This window comes from Anolis carolinensis, chromosome 2, assembly GCF_035594765.1.
Source record: "Anolis carolinensis isolate JA03-04 chromosome 2, rAnoCar3.1.pri, whole genome shotgun sequence".
NCBI lineage: Eukaryota > Metazoa > Chordata > Lepidosauria > Squamata > Dactyloidae > Anolis > Anolis carolinensis.
Genome location: NC_085842.1, coordinates 34,935,026 through 34,953,678, shown reverse-complemented (window position 1 = coordinate 34,953,678; position 18,653 = coordinate 34,935,026). Strand labels below are relative to the sequence as shown.

The window sequence follows — 18,653 nt, the reverse complement described above, 5'->3', positions numbered from 1 at the left end:
GCTGAATTGAAGCGTTATTTAGTTTTTTATTGAATGCCAGCATGGGAAATTAGCGTGGCTCGTTTTTGAGTTATTATTGTCCAATCTACTCTCGAAACACTGAAAAGTGAAGTGTTTCAAGGATATTTCCTGTGTTTATGTTATTTTCTGGCTTATCTTCGGAATAAACTCTGTTTTGTATGTTAACTGGCGTCTGACTCTTGACATAAAGTGATGTCAAACTGCATTAATTCCACAGTATAGATGCACCCCCTGGTTAGTACTTGGATGGGAAGCTGCAAAACAAATGTCACGTGATACAGGCTATATTTAATAGGAAAACATTTTCAAAACTATCTCCGAATAGTTCTTGTTGCTATAACAGACTCATGGTTGAATAGGGGCAGATGGACCTCAAGGAGAGCGGTACAGGAGTCCCTCGGTCAAATACTATCTGTGAGCCCAAGTGTAGTCAAAATTAAGTTCATTTCATGGCTACGTAGGGACTTTCAAGCTCAGGACCGCTCCATACGTCTCGTTATCACCTTTGATGATAGCACTTTAATTGAAGCACTTTGGGCGCGTAAACCCCTGTTGAATTCATGGGGTATTAATATTAGGAAGGTATTTCTGGACCCCACAATCCGCCCCTTGATGGCAGGTTCGGAACTGCATTTTCAAGGTACCATTAGTTCCAGAATGGTTAGTGCCCATGACTCTTTATCTAGGTCCCCTCCACTCTTAGAATCTTGTGTAGTGTCCCCCATTTCAACTCTAGACCCTTCCCAATCCATTCTCGATTCCCGCCCAGAGACATTGCTCTTGTTTAGTCAATCTAGTTCCCCTGACTGCTCCATCATCTCATCATTACAGGATTCATTCTCAGGCTCTAAGCAAGATAGAATCCTGAGTAGCTCCCCATTTATGGACAGCTGACTAGGGCATCGCAATGAGAGCTCTATCCTGCCTGTCGCCCTGGGGGGAGTGGACCGGAGCCTGGGGGAGACCATTGAGGTCGTGTGGGGGAGGAGGAGGAGTGGTCACCTTTATCCCAGGGATAAGCGCAACAGAGTTCTTGCGACCCTGGAGAAGGATAGGAGTGGTAGCCTCCATGACAGTCCCCTCCGTTTGAAGGTCCTGCTATTTAATGCCAGATCCGTCAATGGTAAATCAGCTATCATCCAGGATTTGATCCTGGATGAAGCGGCGGATCTGGCTTGCATCACCGAGACCTGGTTGGATGAGCCCGGTGGGGTAAATCTCGCCCAGCTGTGTCCTCCAGGTTTCGGGGTGCAACAGCAGGCCAGAGCCGGGGGGCGGGGAGGTGGGGTTGCGGTGGTCTTTCGGCAGACAATCTCCCTGGTCAGGTGCGCCATCCCGCAATCTGCAGGTTTTGAGGGTGTCCATCTTAAGGTGGGTACCCGGGACAGTTTGGGGATTCTGCTGGTGTACCGTCCACCCCGCGACACGGCAGTCTCCCTGCCCAAGCTGGCAGAGGTGATCTCTGGTGCGGCGTTGGTCTCTCAGCAGCTGGTAGTGCTGGGGGACTTTAACATTCATGCCGAGGCCACATTAACTGGTGCAGCTGAAGACTTCATGGCCGCCATGACGACCATGGGACTGTCCCAAGTGATATCTGGTCCCACTCATCAAGCTGGACACACACTTGACCTGGTTTTTGTTGCGGCAGATGGTGAGGTCGGAGTGGAAGAGCAAAATATTCTTCCGTTGTCATGGTCCGATCACCACCTGATCAGTTTAAGACTCACTGTGACCTCAAACCTCCGCAGGGGTGGTGGACCCATTAAGATGGTCCGCCCCAGGAGACTGATGGATCCAGATGGATTCTTGAGGTCTCTTGGGGATCTTCCTGTCATGGAGGCTGACGATCCTGTCGATGCCTTGGTAGATCGCTACAATAGCGAGATGTCCAGGGCAATTGACATGATCGCCCCCGAACGTCCCCTCTCATTGCGAAGAGTCACTTCGGCTCCCTGGTTCACGGAGGAGCTGGCAATGATGAAGCGCTCGAGGAGGGGACTAGAGTGCCACTGGCGGAAAACTTGTAGCGTTTCTGACCGAGCACGGGCTAGAGCCGCTATTAGGGCCTACTCCGCGGCTTTGCGGGCAGCCAGGAAGACCTTCACGACTGCCCGCATAGCGTCTGCAACTAACAGACCATCAGAGTTGTTTCGGGTCGTCAGGGAGCTCCTTCACCCTCCTGAGGGAGGAGGGGCACCCGAAGACTCGGCAACTCAGTGCAGCGAGTTCGCGCACCACTTTGCAGACAAAGTCGCTCAGACTCGCTTCGACTTGGATGCTAGTTTTGTTGCAATGCCAAAAGAGGTAACTGAGGCACCTGTCTGTTCGAACTTGTGGGATTCGTTTCAGCTTGTTCGCCCGGATGACGTGGACAGGATCCTTGGGGCGGTGAGAGCGACCACTTGCTCTGCAGACCCTTGCCCCTCGTGGCTAATTAAATCGGCCAGAGGAGGGTTGGTAGAGTGGTTTGTGATGATAATTAATGCCTCTTTGGATCAAGGCAAATTTCCATCTGTCCTCAAACAGGCCATAGTGAGGCCTATATTGAAGAAGGCCTCCCTTGATTCGGCCATTCTAAACAACTACAGACCAATCTCGAACCTCCCTTTCTTGGGCAAGGTCCTGGAGCGGGTGGTTGCCTCGCAGCTCCAGGGTTTCCTGGATGACACCGATTTTCTGGACCCATCGCAGTCTGGCTTTAGACCTGGGCACAGTACTGAGACGGCTTTGGTCGCCTTGGTGGATGACCTCCGCAGGGAGCTGGACAGGGGGAGTGTGACCCTGCTGGTTCTCTTGGACATCTCAGCAGCTTTCGATACCATCGACCATGGTATCCTTCTGGGACGGCTCTCCGGGATGGGCCTTGGGGGCATGGCTCTGTCGTGGCTTCAGTCCTTCCTGGAGGGCCGTTCCCAGTTGGTGAAGCTGGGGGACACCTGCTCGGACCCCTGGCCTTTGACCTGTGGGGTCCCGCAAGGTTCCATTCTGTCCCCCATGCTTTTTAACATCTACATGAAACCGCTGGGAGAGGTCATCCGGAGTTTTGGAGTTCGGTGCCATCTCTACGCAGATGACACTCAACTCTACTACTCCTTTCCACCGAACTCCAAGGAAGCCCCCCAGATACTGAACCAGTGCTTGGCAGCTGTGATGGGCTGGATGAGGGCGAATAAGCTGAAGCTTAATCCCGACAAGACAGAGGTCCTCCAGGTCAGTCGTATGTCCGATCGGGGTATTGGGTGGCTACCTGTGCTTGACGGGGCCGCACTCCCCCTGAAGGCGCAGGTCCGCAGTTTGGGGGTCCTCCTGGACTCAGCACTGACGCTTGATGCTCAGGTGTCAGCCGTGGCCGGGAGGGCCTTTGCACAATTAAAACTTGTGCGCCAACTGCGACCTTACCTCGTGAAGTCTGATCTGGCCACGGTGGTCCATGCCTTAGTTACCTCTAGACTGGACTATTGCAATGCACTCTACGTGGGGCTGCCCTTGAAGACGGCCCGGAAACTCCAACTAGTTCAACGTTCGGCAGCCTTGCTTCTAACTGGAGCATATTATAGGGAGCGGTCAACCCTCCTGCTTAAGGAGCTCCACTGGCTGCCGTTCACCTTCCGGACCCAATTCAAGGTGCAAGTGATCACCTACAAAGCCCTGAACGGTTTGGGACCTTCCTACCTTAGTGATCGCCTCTCCCCCTACGAACCTGCACGATCTCTTCGTTCGTCGGGGGAGGCCCTCCTCTCGCTCCCACCTCCGTCACAAGCACGGTTGGTGGGGATGAGAGAGAGGGCCTTCTCCGTGGTGGCCCCCCGGCTCTGGAACTCGCTCCCCAGGGAAATCAGGCAAGCCCCCACCCTGGTAGCATTCAGAAAGAGCTTGAAAACCTGGCTCTTTACTCAAGCCTTTAGATAAAGATTGCTAATCCAGAAGCAATCTGTATCTGTGACCATTCTTGTACCGGTTTGCACCTTTTACCTTTGTCAACTCGATATAGACACAGGGTCTATTCCCATCCCAATTTGCACTTCCAGAATTTGCAGCACTTTATCAGTCACCTTGTGTTTACAATATTTATATGGTGCACCTTACCCAGTCTACTTTTACATTCTCTCAGTTTTAATCCATGTTTTTATTAGTTCTTGTTTTTTATTGGCTAATGTTTTATTTTATTTTTTTTATTATTATTTTTTATTGTGCAAGTTGTTGTCTATTGCTGTGTTTTATACTGCTACTGTTTTTATTCGGGCTTGGCCCCATGTAAGCCGCCCTGAGTCCCCTCCGGGGAGATAGAAGCGGGGTATAAAAATAAAGTTATTATTATTATTATTGCTATATACAGAATGGAACAGCAACCATTCTGTTCTTTGTCTCAGTGAATAAAATGCCTTATTGGCCTTGCTATTATGCTCACTATAACTCTGCATTGGTTCTTGCTGGGGGCAATGCCAACATTTGTTTTGTTGTTTCTTTTTGTTCCAGTTATTTCTGACTTATAGCAACCTTAAGGTGAACCAATCATGGCATTTTCTTGGCAAGATTTATTGAGAGGGGGTTGCCATTGCCTTCTACCGTGAACACAAGACTTATTATTCAAGATCACCCACTGGGTTTCTATAGCTGAGTGTAGATTATAATCCTGTTCTCCCAGAACCCCGAGCCAGCATTTAACCCACATGTTGCCCCTCCTGCCTATGCCAGGGACAGCCTCCCAAAATTACACCTGTCCCATGAACTTTCTTAAATAGTGTTCTTAATGCAATGATACAGTCTTGAAGATTAGTTCTATCCAGGATTCGTACTAATGGGGGATACTTGTGGTTGGTTTATCACAACAATTGTGCTTACATAGCTGGGAGAGAGAGATTGTACGTGGTAAACATAGCCACAGCATGAAGTCAGATAGATCACGAGAAAAGTGGTAGACAGGAAACTTCAGAAAACAGAGATAAAGAAACAAAGTACAGGAAAAATCTCCCCTTTGTGATACCGTTTAATAGAACAGGACAACAATAAAAGTGAGAAGTTACTGATCACCAGCATTGGTCAGCACAAGGAGTACTTGTGCTGACTATAATGTTACTTAAGGTTAAGTAACATGAAGCCAATCTCGACCCATAGTCTGCATCACTAAGTCTATTAATAAATATTCAGAAATGGAAGAGAAGGTCAAGAGGTGCTTGGGCTTATTTAGTACACCAATTTAGATCAAGGTGATTTAAATCACTTACTTAAATTAAAAATTAAACCAAGGGAAGGGGGAAAAACCCCTTTTAAAAGAAAGCACTAAATCTACATTTCTAGTTCTTGACAAACCCATAGAAATGGAGGTGTGTAATAATTAATTTGAATTACCATAAACAAATGGAACTGCCGTGGCACAATGAGTTAAACCCTTGTGAACTGCTGACCTGAAGGTTGGGTTGCTGACCTGAAGGTTGCTGGTTCGAATCCGCGAGATGGGGTGGACTCCCATAAATCAGCTCTAGCTTGTGGGGACATGAGAGAAGCATCCCACATCTGGGCCTCCTCTGGGCAATGTCTCTGTAGACGGCCAATTCTCACATACCAGAAGCGAGTTGCAGTATGCTGTCATGTCGCTTCTGACACGATTTTAAAAAGTTGTGAATGATTAGAACTTCCAAGGGTTTTATGCTTACCCAGGTTCAATTCCCTTGAAGGTGATCATTGGATGCTTATTGTGTTTTTTTAAACATGTGTTTATTTCCAAACAAGAGCATAGGCAGAGACATATAGCTTGGACACTCCAACAGACATCTACGCCCACTGTCCCACCACATGAGATCTCCAAGGTAAATGCTCTTGATGCTATTCCTTATGGATCCCCAAATCCTGGACTCAGTATTCTCCAAAAGCTACTTTTATTATTTTCCACTGTCCTATTTCTCTATTGTACTGAGTGAGGGCCAATATATCCCAACAGCACTCACCAGGGCTGATATACAGTTGGAGCCTGGGTTGTATGAGGTTCCATAGACTTAGGGTGAATCTATACTGTAGATTGACATTGTAATTGCCATGACTCAGTGCTATGGAGTCCTGGGAGTTGTAGTTGTACAAGGTCTTTAGCCTACTCTGCCAAGTCAGTGGTGCCAAAACAAACTACAACATCCATTATTCCATAGCAGGGAATCATGGCAGTTAAAGTGGTGTCAAACTGCATTAATTCTACAGTATAGATGCACCCTTTGGGATGGCAGGCATTTTCCTTGGTCATGCCACACTCACAAACATCTTTGGTGAGGATTCAGGAGAAATCTTTCTTAGTGAATGCTCTCTGCTAGGGTGGCAAGATTAGTTCTTTCCTGGATTTTCTGCATGTAGGTAAAGACAACTGATTGCAACAGTCTATTTCTTTCCTTCCTTGCAATGTTCTTGTTACATTTTCTCAGTTGATGGAGTTACATTGTTAATTCTACATTTTATTTCTTGGCAATTGGTTTTTGTATGTCTTAAAAACTTTATATCTGTTTTAATATTTGAAAGCTGCTTTGAAACCAATTTTTTTGGGTGGGGGTGCATATGATGCTGCTGTCTTCACTCATAACTATCCTCTCCCTTAGTGCTTATATCACTAAGCCACTGTATATATTGATGTACGCAAATATTTGGCCTTACTCTTGGCAGGGGGTTGGACTGGATGGCCCATGAGGTCTCCCAACTCTACTATTCTATGATTCTATGATTCTATACTCGGTATGGAAATGGTGTCATTGAGAACTAAGAAGCTATATGTCTCATATCCCATGGAGGGGAGTTCGAACAAACCATAGTTTGGTGTTAGGTGTAAAACTGGTCAATATATTGTATAGTACTTCCAATCTGAGGCCGAAATACCCTGGTCTTGGATACTATGCAGATGTTGGAGGCTATATTTTAGAGAGGAAGAACTGGCAAGACCACCTCTGAGTATTCCTTTCCTAAGAAAACTCTATGAAATCCATGGGTTTGCCATAAAGTCAACAGGACAACCCCAAGGCACATTACTCACATAATTTTGATCTCTGTTTAAACATGTCAAAATTTCTCTCACTGGTTAATATTGTTTTTGATACAGGTCAGAACAGACAGGTTTTAAACAAATGTGTTTTGTTACATGTTCAGCATCTCTTCCATTCTTGAGGATGACCTGATATTCCCCAAACAGCTGATAACATAACATGGTAAAACCACAGAGCTATTTTACATGTGACTGCTTATGTAATTGCTCATGATGCCAGTTATTCTACATATTTTAATTGCATTATCATAGTAATGCTTGTGGAGTACTTGGAAGACAATCATACTCGGCCACGAGTGATAGCCTATGATGATGACGATGATGAGTACTACATTCCCACATGCATTTACATTTCAAATACAATGTGATGGATCTTCCAGATGGCATCTAGACACTGAGTGGTTGAATTGCCTTCAGGTGAACTTCCTTTTCCACCTCAAAGCTTCTGACTCTGTGAATATTAAATGCAGCTTTCCCTGTGAGTGCTGAGGAAAGCTGCCTTTCCTGAATTTCTGCCCATGCGCAGCTAAATAAGTAGCCTTTGAATATGGAGTTAAGCAGTGGAAGTGGTTTAGAAGGCACGAAATCAGATCTAGCAGTGGGGAGCGAAAGGGTAACCTCCATAGAATAATAGAATCATAGAGTTGGAAGAGACCTCATGTGCCATCCAGTCCAACCCCCTGCCAAGAAGCAGGAAAATCGCATTCAAAGCACCCTGACAGATGGCCATCCAGCCTCTGCTTAAATGCTTCCAAAGAAGGAGCTTCCACCACACTCTGAGGCAGAGAGTTCCAGTGCCAAACAGCTCTCACAGTTAGGAAGTTCTTCCTAATGTTCAGGTGGAATCTCCTTTCCTGTAAGGTTTTGAACACAACTTGACTACAAAGTGACACACACACGATAAGAGGATATGACTAACAAGTCATCAATATATTGTGGGTATTCTTCTCATTGCAATCACGAGAGTTAGAAACTCTTTGCAAAACAAATATCAACAAGCTGAGACACTCCCTACCTTTTTAGCAATCCTTACCTGTCATCCCATTTCTTTCCCAATTCCCGTGTCATTCATCCAATTACTAAAGCCCAGATGACATATGGATTTTAGCTCAATTGCTTGTCATTTTCACAATCAACTAAATTATAATTTGGGGGTGGTGGCCGGATTGTCACAGTGGAGCAAGAACTAATGGATACGAAGGTGTATTTTTATTGTGTTGACAGCAATGTACTGTACTACAAGGGGTAAAGGAGACCAATATTCCCATACCATGAAAACTAGAGTTTTTAAGAAACAAAAGCAGAAACTTTCATTACACAATAAAATAAAATATGAACATCTGAGATGGCAGGGGCACCTTTAATGAGGAACAACTGGACTAAACCACAACTCCAGGTTTGGGTTTGTTTGCTAACTAAAGAAACTAATTTATTCACATTCTCTGGACCTCTGACCACCTGAGCATAATCCAAAAATCCCTCCCTTCACCGGGATATTTGTCCTGGATAGCTGTGATAGGTACCATAAAGCCTGGAAGGCCTGAACTAATCTTGTACCTATATAGAGCTTTTCTTGACCATATCATAAGACAACAGGAATTATTTAGGATGAAGGTGATTAGATGCGTTATTGTTTTTGTAGCTAATTTGTTGAGATCCCTTCATTCTTGAGGAGACTCACATTTTCAAATGGAAACTATCATGTTGTTCAAGGCTTTCATGGCCGGAATCACAGGGTAATTGTGTATTTTCTGGGCTGTATGGCCATGTTCCAGAAATACTTCTGGAACATGGCTATACAGCCCGGAAAACACACAACAACCCTGAAATTATCATCTTAACTATCATAATAACTTACTCCCTTGAAATACTATCCCCAAAGCAGGGATGGGCAATGTATGGCCCTTCAGATGTTGTTGGACAGCACCCCCCATAATTATTAATGATGCTAACCCAAGTGATTGGGAATTGCAATCGTAAAACATCTGGATGGCTCCAAGTCACCCATCCCTGGTCTAACATCTAACCTTGAAATCCCAGAAAGTATCACTGTATCTAACCCAAAATATTGCGTTCCTTTCTTTCATCAGTTAATACAGTCTGGAAGCAGCCCTAACTCAAGTCTTCTCCATGGCTTAGGATGTCTCCTCTGATGTTACTTGTCCAGACTGAGATAGGACGGGCTTTAAATCCACCTCTGAGGGCTGTGTAGGGCAATGTTCTCCTTCTTTTACAGCTTTAGATTTAGATTTTTCCTCTGCTGCTGAGACGGGCACCATGGTATATCGGGTGCTGATAGTACGCCCTGAAACACACCGATATTCTGCTTGCTCTTTACTTTCTTTCCCGTTCTGACAAATAGTGAGCTCCACTGGGACTGAGGTCGTGGTCTCTTTCCTGATCACGTGGATAGTAAGCTGAGTGTGTGGCGGGATCTTAGCAGGTAGCAGAACCTCGACCTTCTCTTTGGTGATGATGGATTCCTGCTTCCCCTTCTTCACCTTAAAGACATTGGAACCTCCCAAAGTGACCTGGAACGAGAGGCCAAGTTTTAGGGTCGTGGTGTTGCTGAAGTGGAAGCTCTGGAAAACGGTGGCCGTGTATTCCCTGCAGGTGTTTGCAGTGAATGCTTGCTCATATTCGGTACAGTTGGTTCCCACAATCTCATCGATCAGGACATCCCTCTCATCCTCCACCTTTTTCTTGTCCCAAAATAGCTTTGTGGTGATGATGGGGCACCCAGGCTGTAGGGGCCTCAGGTGGGAGACACTGTCATCAAAGTTGAGCTCTGTTTTGTAGTCACAAATGCGCTCCCCAGGCCAGGCGACGTGATACCATCCACCCCGGTTGGAGTTTTTGTACAAGAGCCACACTCCCCTTTGCACCGCATGGGAGGAGACGCAATCGTTGAAGTAACCATAAGCAAGGTTGGTCTCCTCTTGCACCACCTTTCGTTGGCCCTCATAGTTAGGACGCTCATACAGGGTGATCAAGGGCTCAGAGAGGTCATGGTGAACCAGCCGAAGGGATGAGATTTTATTGTTCGTGTCAATTTCACTGTAATTCCCTTCCTCAAAAGCAAAACCATCTCCTCCAAACTTGGGGGATTTGTAAGCCACCCAAGGCTGCCCAATCACCCTCAGAGAGGAGATGCAATCCCCAAAATCCAACGCGTGCAGGTCAGGTATGTCGCAAGTGAACTCTTTGCTAAGCCCTTCAAAGTTGGCTTTGTCATATACAATGATCTTGTTCATGCAGGACGTTTGTGAGGACATGGCTTTGCTTCTCTAGAAGCTTCTTCCAAAGAAAGTTGGAATCCAAAGTTGCCCCAGGCCTATAAAGAAATGATAACACATAGTTAATTTCTTGGTTGTGTCACAAAGCTTCCACATAGAAAGAAGAATCTTAGGACTTCATCAGATGGAGTGGAGAAAAGCAGGGGAAAGCAGAAAGAACCATTTTACCCCGTTCCCTCCTGTCTTTCCCTGTCTTGTGGGATGGCCAGCCATCCCACATCCTTACTGAATTGATGCCTGTCTTTCCCCTGCTTTCTCCCATCTGTTTGAAGACAAGCGTAAGGCTCTGTTTCCATGTGCTGCGGAAACTGAGTCCCTCGGATTCTCAAAGGAAGTGCTTTTATGTTATGTGATGATCTCTGTGGGTCTCCCGTGGGGCTCTTTATCTACAGTGCATGGAAACAGAGCCCTAAACCCGTCTGATGAGGTCCTAGCATCTGCTTCAAGGGTGGGCTATCATTGAAGGTGTGGACTCTACCTAAAGATATAGGTGCAGGGAGGGGGAAATGAGTTCAATATGAATTCTGCGCCTAAATAAATTTTCCTCAAATTTCTAGCATTGTAGAAACATGAAACTTCAGTTGAGCATACATTAAAAAAAAGGGACAGACACAGCAAATGTCGCTTGCAAGTGAGCCTTGAAATTAAGCAAAAGATTACAGGTTATCCATGTCTTGCTTAATCCTTCAGTATTCACGTTCATCTGAAAAAACAGCCTATGGTTCATCCTTTGTTACCTTTGTCCCCCTTTCCTCCTTTGTTGTGTCTCGTGTTGTTGAGTAGTAAGATTAGTGACTGTACAATGCAGTAATTGCATTTTGGCTATTTGCACCATTCACAAGGATTATGTTTCAAGGATCAAGCATTTTACTTCAATCCATCTTTAAAAATCAAATATCAGCAAGACTGGATCCAAATAGTTTTAGCTATCTTAAAAGGAGATCATAAAGCCAACAGTATTTAAAAAAAACAAACATTGAAAGCAGCATACAAATTAATGTCTTTACTGAGGTGGTGGCACTCACAGAAAAGTTGAGTGACTTCTATGATCAAAAATTTAAATCTTCTGGAAGTGCATGTTTAACAATGAAGGGAATGTGGCAATGCAGTGATAGCGATTGCTAGTGGAGAGTGATGACTATTCAAGTCCAGTTCTTAAAGGCAAACTAAATATGATGGCAGGAGCAATAGGATCCAACATCCGAAAATTTCTAAATTACCAATGGACAACTGCAGAAGGCATGAGGTCCATTTTTGTTCCCTTCTCCTGTCCAACGGGCCACACCAATGAGTTCCAGGTACCATTTTGGAAGATTTTAGACCAATTTTTTTTTCCCTTTTGAGTTTTGTGGAGGTTTGGGAGACCTTGCAAGCTTAGGAGGAAAAAAATACTGCATTTTAAACGCTTTGGGTCATCTGGGGGAAAAATATTGTCTATTTTTTTTGATGGAGCTGGAGATACAAAGGGAGCTGAAGGCACCCATCAGCAATTAGCAGTAGATAGGACCAAAAGATCACAGAATCACTGTGCTGCTTAGAGATGAGGCATTGCATTTGTTTCATCCACAGAAGTCATATTGTTTATTTTAAACACATGTCCAAATGCCCTAAAACAGTGGTCCCCAACCTTTTTTGACCAGGGACAACGTTGACCAGGGACAACAATGACCAGGGACCACCCTCCAGCATTAGTACCAAAAGGGTTACAGATCAGTTTTTGGTCGACTTTAGATTCAGTTTGGTTATTTGGGGTGCTGATTCAGAAAATTACATTGGATAGACCACATCAGCTCTAGTTTCTGTTACAGAACATATGCCCTCCAGTAGTTGCCATCTGCTCGCCAACAGAAAACCGTATTGAATAATCTAGGGCTGATATGGTCTAATCAATGTAATTTTCTGAATCAGCACCCCAAATAATCCCAAGAACAGGCCTAAAAACAAAGACACCAAGAAAATTTTTTATTTTTGGTTGAGCTGTGTTATTATCCGTAATACTAATGGTGAGGACCATATTTTAGTTCTTGTGGACCACTGGTTGGGAACCACTACCCTAAAAAAAAACCCTTATTGAAAGAAGAATCAAGTACAAGGCATGTTTTGTTCTTTTCTCATATTCAGCCTCACTAGTTGTGTTTTTGAAGTAGTTCCTATTTGCCATTTGACCATGATTCATTTAGGATTATGTCTTGTTTGATAACCAATTACTTGTCTATTTCTCTTGCTATATCAAACTGATACCTACCAAACATTGCTTTCCAGAACATGCTTTGTATCCCAACACATGCTGGCTACGTATACATTCCTTTGGAGTATCTCCAATGCATACCTGTTTCCTAAGCCCTTTCCCTGAATTTTGCTATTAGCTTTCCAAATGCTGATGTATCTTTTTCAGCCAGATTCACATTTTGTGTCCAATACAACCTGCCAAAAAACATACAGCCCGGAAAACATACAACAACCCTGCCAAAACATTTTCCTCACTGCTTTGTGGAGAGATCCAGTATACCTTTGATATACTGCAATGAAGTTACCTATACCTGTGTGATCCTTTTTAAAAGCTTTTGCATGGGCAAACTTTGGCCCGCCAGGTGTTTTTGAACTTCAACTCCCACAATTCCTAACAGCCCAACTGCTGTTACCTCCCAACAAAAGATTTCCCCAGAAAGGAAGCAGCCAGGCTTTGAAGCTGAAAGGCCATTCAATGCTAATCAAAGTGGTCAATTACAACATCCACACTTTGCTCAAACAGACAATAGTTCTTTCTCCCACCCTGGACATTCCACAGATATATAAATCCCACTTACTTAGTTTCGAACAGACTTCAGAACTTCTGAGGATGCCTGCCATAGATGTAGGCAAAACATCAGGAGAGAATGCTTCTGGAACATGGCCACACAGCCTGGAAAACTCACAACAACCTAGCTCCAGAGTGTCTTGTGTTTATAATTCCTGGCTATATTTCCTTTTCCTTACTGATTTTTCTGACATTTCTCACTACAGAAAATTCATGATGGTAGAAAGAAAGATTAACTCTACACAATCTTTTGACTGGCAGTTCTCCAAGCTCTCTTCTCAGAAGTATCTGTGATCATAGGTTCCTAATTATGGTACAATGCACCTTATTACTATTTTAATTATTATAATTATTCCTGAAATTGCACGTATGCTCATGAACCAGTGTTCACTTTAGGATTTTCTCTTGGTGCTGTACCATCAACCATTGTTGGAAAAACAGGTGGCTCACAACTTTCTCTTCCATGTGAATTTCGAGTTTAAAAAGTGCAAACTTCAATGCATTCTCAGCTGCAACGCTGGCCTCCTCCTGTCTGATAATAGGATTTCCTCCAGTGTAATCTTGTAGCTGCCCTGTAACCTAATACATATCACAAGTGGAAGAAGACGATCTAATCCTCATGACAGATGTAAACCCATTTGTCCTGTGTTGCAACGCTTGGACTGAAGCAGGAATTTCTGAAGCTATGTCACTGACTTGTAAGCCAACTTCCTCAGGCCTAAAGGAAAGGCTGGGAAGCCTCAAACTCCACCCTTCTTTGCAAGGGATCAAAGACCGGTTTAACCTTTTACCCATGTTGATAAATCTCTATCCAGAGCCAACTCAAGCTATCATTCTGGCTGAAGTTGGACAGCGGTTGGTACCATTACCAAGCTTGCTCAAGCAGTATTGTTAACAAAGCAAGCCAGATTATTTTGGCACTTGAAGCAAAACCAGAAACAGGAAAAATTATAATATTAACTAGGAGTTTATTATCCTTACATTACTATATTGCATTAAGCCACTATCCTGCATTATTATTGCAACAGTGGAAAGCTCGGAGTAAAATTGACAAAAGCATAAAGGCAGATTTAAATGAAGGTTTTATCAACCTATACAACTGTCCTCACCACTTGACAACCCACTCCATGTTTCTATCTCACCTTCTTAGCATCTCTAGTACATTATATCTAATACAGTGTTCCCTCACTTATCGCTGGGGTTAGGTTCCAGGACCACTCGCAATAAGTGAAAATCCGCAAAGTAGGGACACTATATTTATTTTAATATTTATACATTATTTTAGTAGTTATACACTGTTTTAAGTCTTTATCAACCAATTGTGTGCTGATAAATCACCTCCTTCTCGTCCCGTTGCTGCTAGGCCTCTTTTCTCTCCCTTTGGCTTCTCATCCCTCCCTTCCTTAGGCTGTAAATTGTATTTTTTTATGATTTATAATTCTCTTTTAGAGTCTATTGAAAAACCGTGAAATAGCGAATCCGCGAAAAGTGAACCGCGAAGTAGTGAGGAAACACTGTACTATTTCTACTTATAATTATCTACTATTCAGAAAAGGAAAAGCAACTAGGGATCAATGAAGAACTTGGAAGAGTGGCTATGAAGGAAATTGATAAGATCTTGATGTGCGAAGATGTATAATTTAATACTAAAGTTAGCATTGCCCACACTGTCATATTTCCTATTTCTGTGTATGGTTGTGAAAGCTGGAAAGTAAAGAAAACAAATAAGAAATTTGGTGCTGGAGAAGAGTTCCATAAATACCATGGGCAGCTAGAAAGACAAATGAATGGTGCCTAGAAGAAATCAAGCTTGAACTCTCTCTAGAAGCCAAAGTGGCTAAGCTGAGACTGTTGTACTTTGGGCATATCATGACAAGACATGCCTCACTAGAAGGGTCAATAATAGAGGAAGGTAACAGGAAAACATGAAGCCTACTTCCAGATAGATTAGTGGTTCCCAAGCTTTTTTTAACCAGTGACCACTTGACCAGGGACCATTTTGAACAGGGACCACTTTTATCAGAAATCACTTTGACCAGGGACCACTCTCCCAATATTAGTACCACAAGGGTTACAAATCAGTTTTTGGTCAACTTTAGATTCAGTTTGTTTTTCTGGGGTGCTGATTCAGAAAATTGCATTTGATAGACCACTTCGGTTCTAATTTCTGATACAGAACATAGTTGCCATCTGTTCACCCACAGAAAACCATATCTAATAATTTAGAGCTGATGTGGTCCAGCCAATGCAATTTTCTGAACCAGCACCCCAAATAACCCCAGGAATAGGACTAAAATCAAAGACACTTCCAGGCACCACATGGAACGGCTCACTCAGGTGGAGGGAGGAGGAGAAGCAGCAGTCAGGAGGCTTGTTTTCATGCCTTGCATGTGTAGTCAGCCTCTTTTCTCCCAACATCCCTGTTATCATGGCACTATAAGAGAAGTTCACAAGACCAGTCACTCTCGTTGCAATGGTAGTAACGGTGAGGCTGCGAACTATATTTTAGTTCTTGGAGACTACTGTTGGTCCATGGACCGCAAGTTGGGAACCACTGAGATAGATAAATTCTGTCAACGAAACCTTAGCTCAGAGTCTGCAAATCCTGAGCAGGCTGTTGATGATAGGGTGACTTGGGGGTCTCGCATTCATCAGGTTGCTGTAAATTGGGGTAATAATAACTAGTGATCATAGTGCAAACATAACATTCACTTACAAAAGGCGCCAAAGAATTTCATGAGGAAAATTCTTCTCCAGCACATTTCAAATAAGTTTAGTTTAATCGTGCCATTTTTCTTTCAATGTATAGCTTTCACAGTCATACACAGAAATTGGAAATACTTTGGCCTAGATAACTCAAACTTTGTTATCTAATTATTCATTTTTATACTTGAGGATATCTAGTTCCTTCAGCTCTGTCATTCCGAGTCTTAATCTTCTGATTTCTTAACTATAATCTCATTTTTTTTGTTTATGACTATCTTTAACTCTTTCAGTATTTTTATTGGCCATTTCAAAGTAAAGTGTCTGTCATTATTATTTGTGTTTATTATCCCGCTTTTGTACTTTCTTCCTTAACTTCCATCAGTTTTCACTTTAGGTCTTTGATATTTTTGTTCAAGGAACAGCCATCATATTACTAGCTGAAAATATCCAAGTTTTGAAATGATTATGGATTCAATCCAAGGAGCCAACTGCCCTCACTTTGCAAGACTTTCACAGGACTATTAATAATGGTGTGTTTTGAAGGTCTCCCAATTCATAGGGTCGCAGAACGTTGAAGCTGACTTGGTAGCAATTCACAACAGGCCAGATTCTTGCATGCTTTTTACCACTTCCATTAGTTTTCTGGTGTGTATAGAATGTAGAAATCAGTAGTAATTTTAATTCTGATTATTTGAGACGTTTCCAATTTGTCCATCCCTTTATACACACTCATATACAGTGTGCATGTACATATATACCTATGCACAAGATATGATGATAAAGTACATATGGATCAGTGCATTCTTTGCAAGGCTAAGCACAAAGGGTGCAGATATCAGCATTTTAAATCATTCCCTGCTCAAAAGACCAGTTTGGTAAGCCCAAAGTTATCTTATTAGATTGACTAAGCAACAAGATCACTCTTCCCATAGGGAATTCGGGTGGTGAGAGGCTACAGGATTGGAATGTAAAAAATAAAAAATAAAGTTATTAATGAAACATAACAAAGTGTAATTAGATGTCAATATCCAGAGCAGCATTTCTTAACCTGGGGGTTGGGACCTCTGGGGGAGGGGGTCACGAGGGAGGTGTCAGAAGGGTCGCCAAAGGCCGTCAGAAAACACATACAGTATTTCTTATGGTCTTAGGAACGCTTTGGCAGAGAAGGCTGAGGATCTCTCCACCTGTCCTTCTCTTCCTTTTTGGAAACAGATGATGAATCCTCCCACCAAAAGTATTCAAATTTGGGTGTATCAGGTATCTGTGCCAAATTTGGTCCAGTGAATGAAAATACATCCTGCATATCAGATATTTACATTATGATTCATAACAGCAGCAACATTACAGTTATGAAGGAGCAACGAAAATAATTTTATGGTTGGGGGTCACAACAACATGAGGAACTGTATTAAGGCATTAGGAAGGTTGAGAACCACTGGTCCAGAGCATCCATGATAGCCTGGACTCCTGAACAGAAACACCTGGGATGGGAGATAAATATTTTCTTTGTTTCAGCTTGTTGATCCTTGTGTCTGCCTATTATCTCCCTATTACTTTCTCCCTTTCTTATGAAAATGTGTTGGCCAAATATCCCATATGATATGGAATCTGTCAGAACTATAAATAGGAAGGCAAATTTTAAAATAAAGTTCATCCATGATGATGGTACTCATCCATAACACTGGACAACACACAAATGTTTGCCCTGTTTTGGGATTATTTAACCTGCTAATTCCAAAAATGGCACTAGTTTTTCCCCATCAACTCTAGATTTTGAGATACAAAACATGTGTCATCTACAAGTCATCTGCTCTTCCATAAAAAAACAATGCTAACCGTATCTAAGATACTAGGGCTGATGCTGATTATCCAATACTATTTTCTGAATCAGAGCCCTAAATAACCTCAGGAACAGGACTAAAAACCAAGGCACCAAGGATTTTGTGTGTAATAATTGAGTTAATCTATAAATGGAAAGCCCATGGTCCAAACCCCAAAGCATCTTCTCAAAACAAGGTCTTCTCAGCTCTTGTGCCCTATCAGTTGGATATAAAACTGACCAAAGATCCAACCAGTTACCATTATAATGTGTACCCCGAACACTGGAATACCAGGGCAAACTATTTTCTTAAGATTATTTTGATATATTTGAATGGAATCTTGGACTACTTTGCTGTGGAACACATCCATCTAGCTTTAAAATCTCACAGATCTAATCAACCTTGTTGCGATCAACCTCTTTTGGCGATACTAAATGAGTGCAAGCTTCTGATGAGAAAGGAACTCTGTGAAACCATATTTTCCCCAAATCCCCTGAAGCCCATTTAGTTAAACATTGCTTACCTTAGAAGACGGGAGTTCCACAGCTTGTGTCTGAATGCGAGGGCTCCAACACAAGTGTTTATACACCTGTGTAAAAAACACGCCCCTTTTAATAGGAAATGGGGCTGGCTTTGATCTTGTCAGGACCTGAATGGAGAACTTCAGGGTTTATCAGCCTTATGCAACACAACGTACACCCACATCTTTGGAAACAAATACTTTTCATCTGACAAGGGTGACTCTTGACGTAGGTTTTGTCCATCCCTGTAAAAAATTGTGACTTCTCACCCTTTACTAAAGTGGGCTATATTCTTGGCAACTCCCTCGTGTTCATAAGCCACATGCAAGTGCAGAATTACAGGTTGAAGCAGACACACCACTTTGTAGCTCAGCTGCTTTTCCCAAGTTACTGCAACACACCTAAGTAATTAGGTTTCACACCCTAGGAAACAGATGCATCACTCCATTTCCACTGTAAGGAATCCTGGGTGAGATA

The 18,653-nt window shown here is 43.2% G+C and overlaps 1 protein-coding gene across 1 annotated transcript; it reads right to left on the bottom strand.

The window, feature by feature from the left end:
* Nucleotides 1-7,945: 7,945 nt before the first annotated feature.
* Nucleotides 7,946-10,373, bottom strand: LOC100558726 (epidermal differentiation-specific protein). The gene has a single exon (XM_008105446.3). It carries the CDS (start codon nt 10,309-10,311, stop codon nt 9,172-9,174), a length of 1,140 nt encoding a protein of 379 aa, XP_008103653.1. The 5' UTR covers nt 10,312-10,373; the 3' UTR covers nt 7,946-9,171.
* Between the last annotated feature and the right edge of the window lie 8,280 nt (nt 10,374-18,653).

What these genes read in the sequence shown, in the direction of transcription:
- LOC100558726 (XM_008105446.3), bottom strand. Translation starts at nt 10,311, where the DNA reads ATGTCCTCACAAACGTCCTGCATGAACAAGATCATTGTATATGACAAA.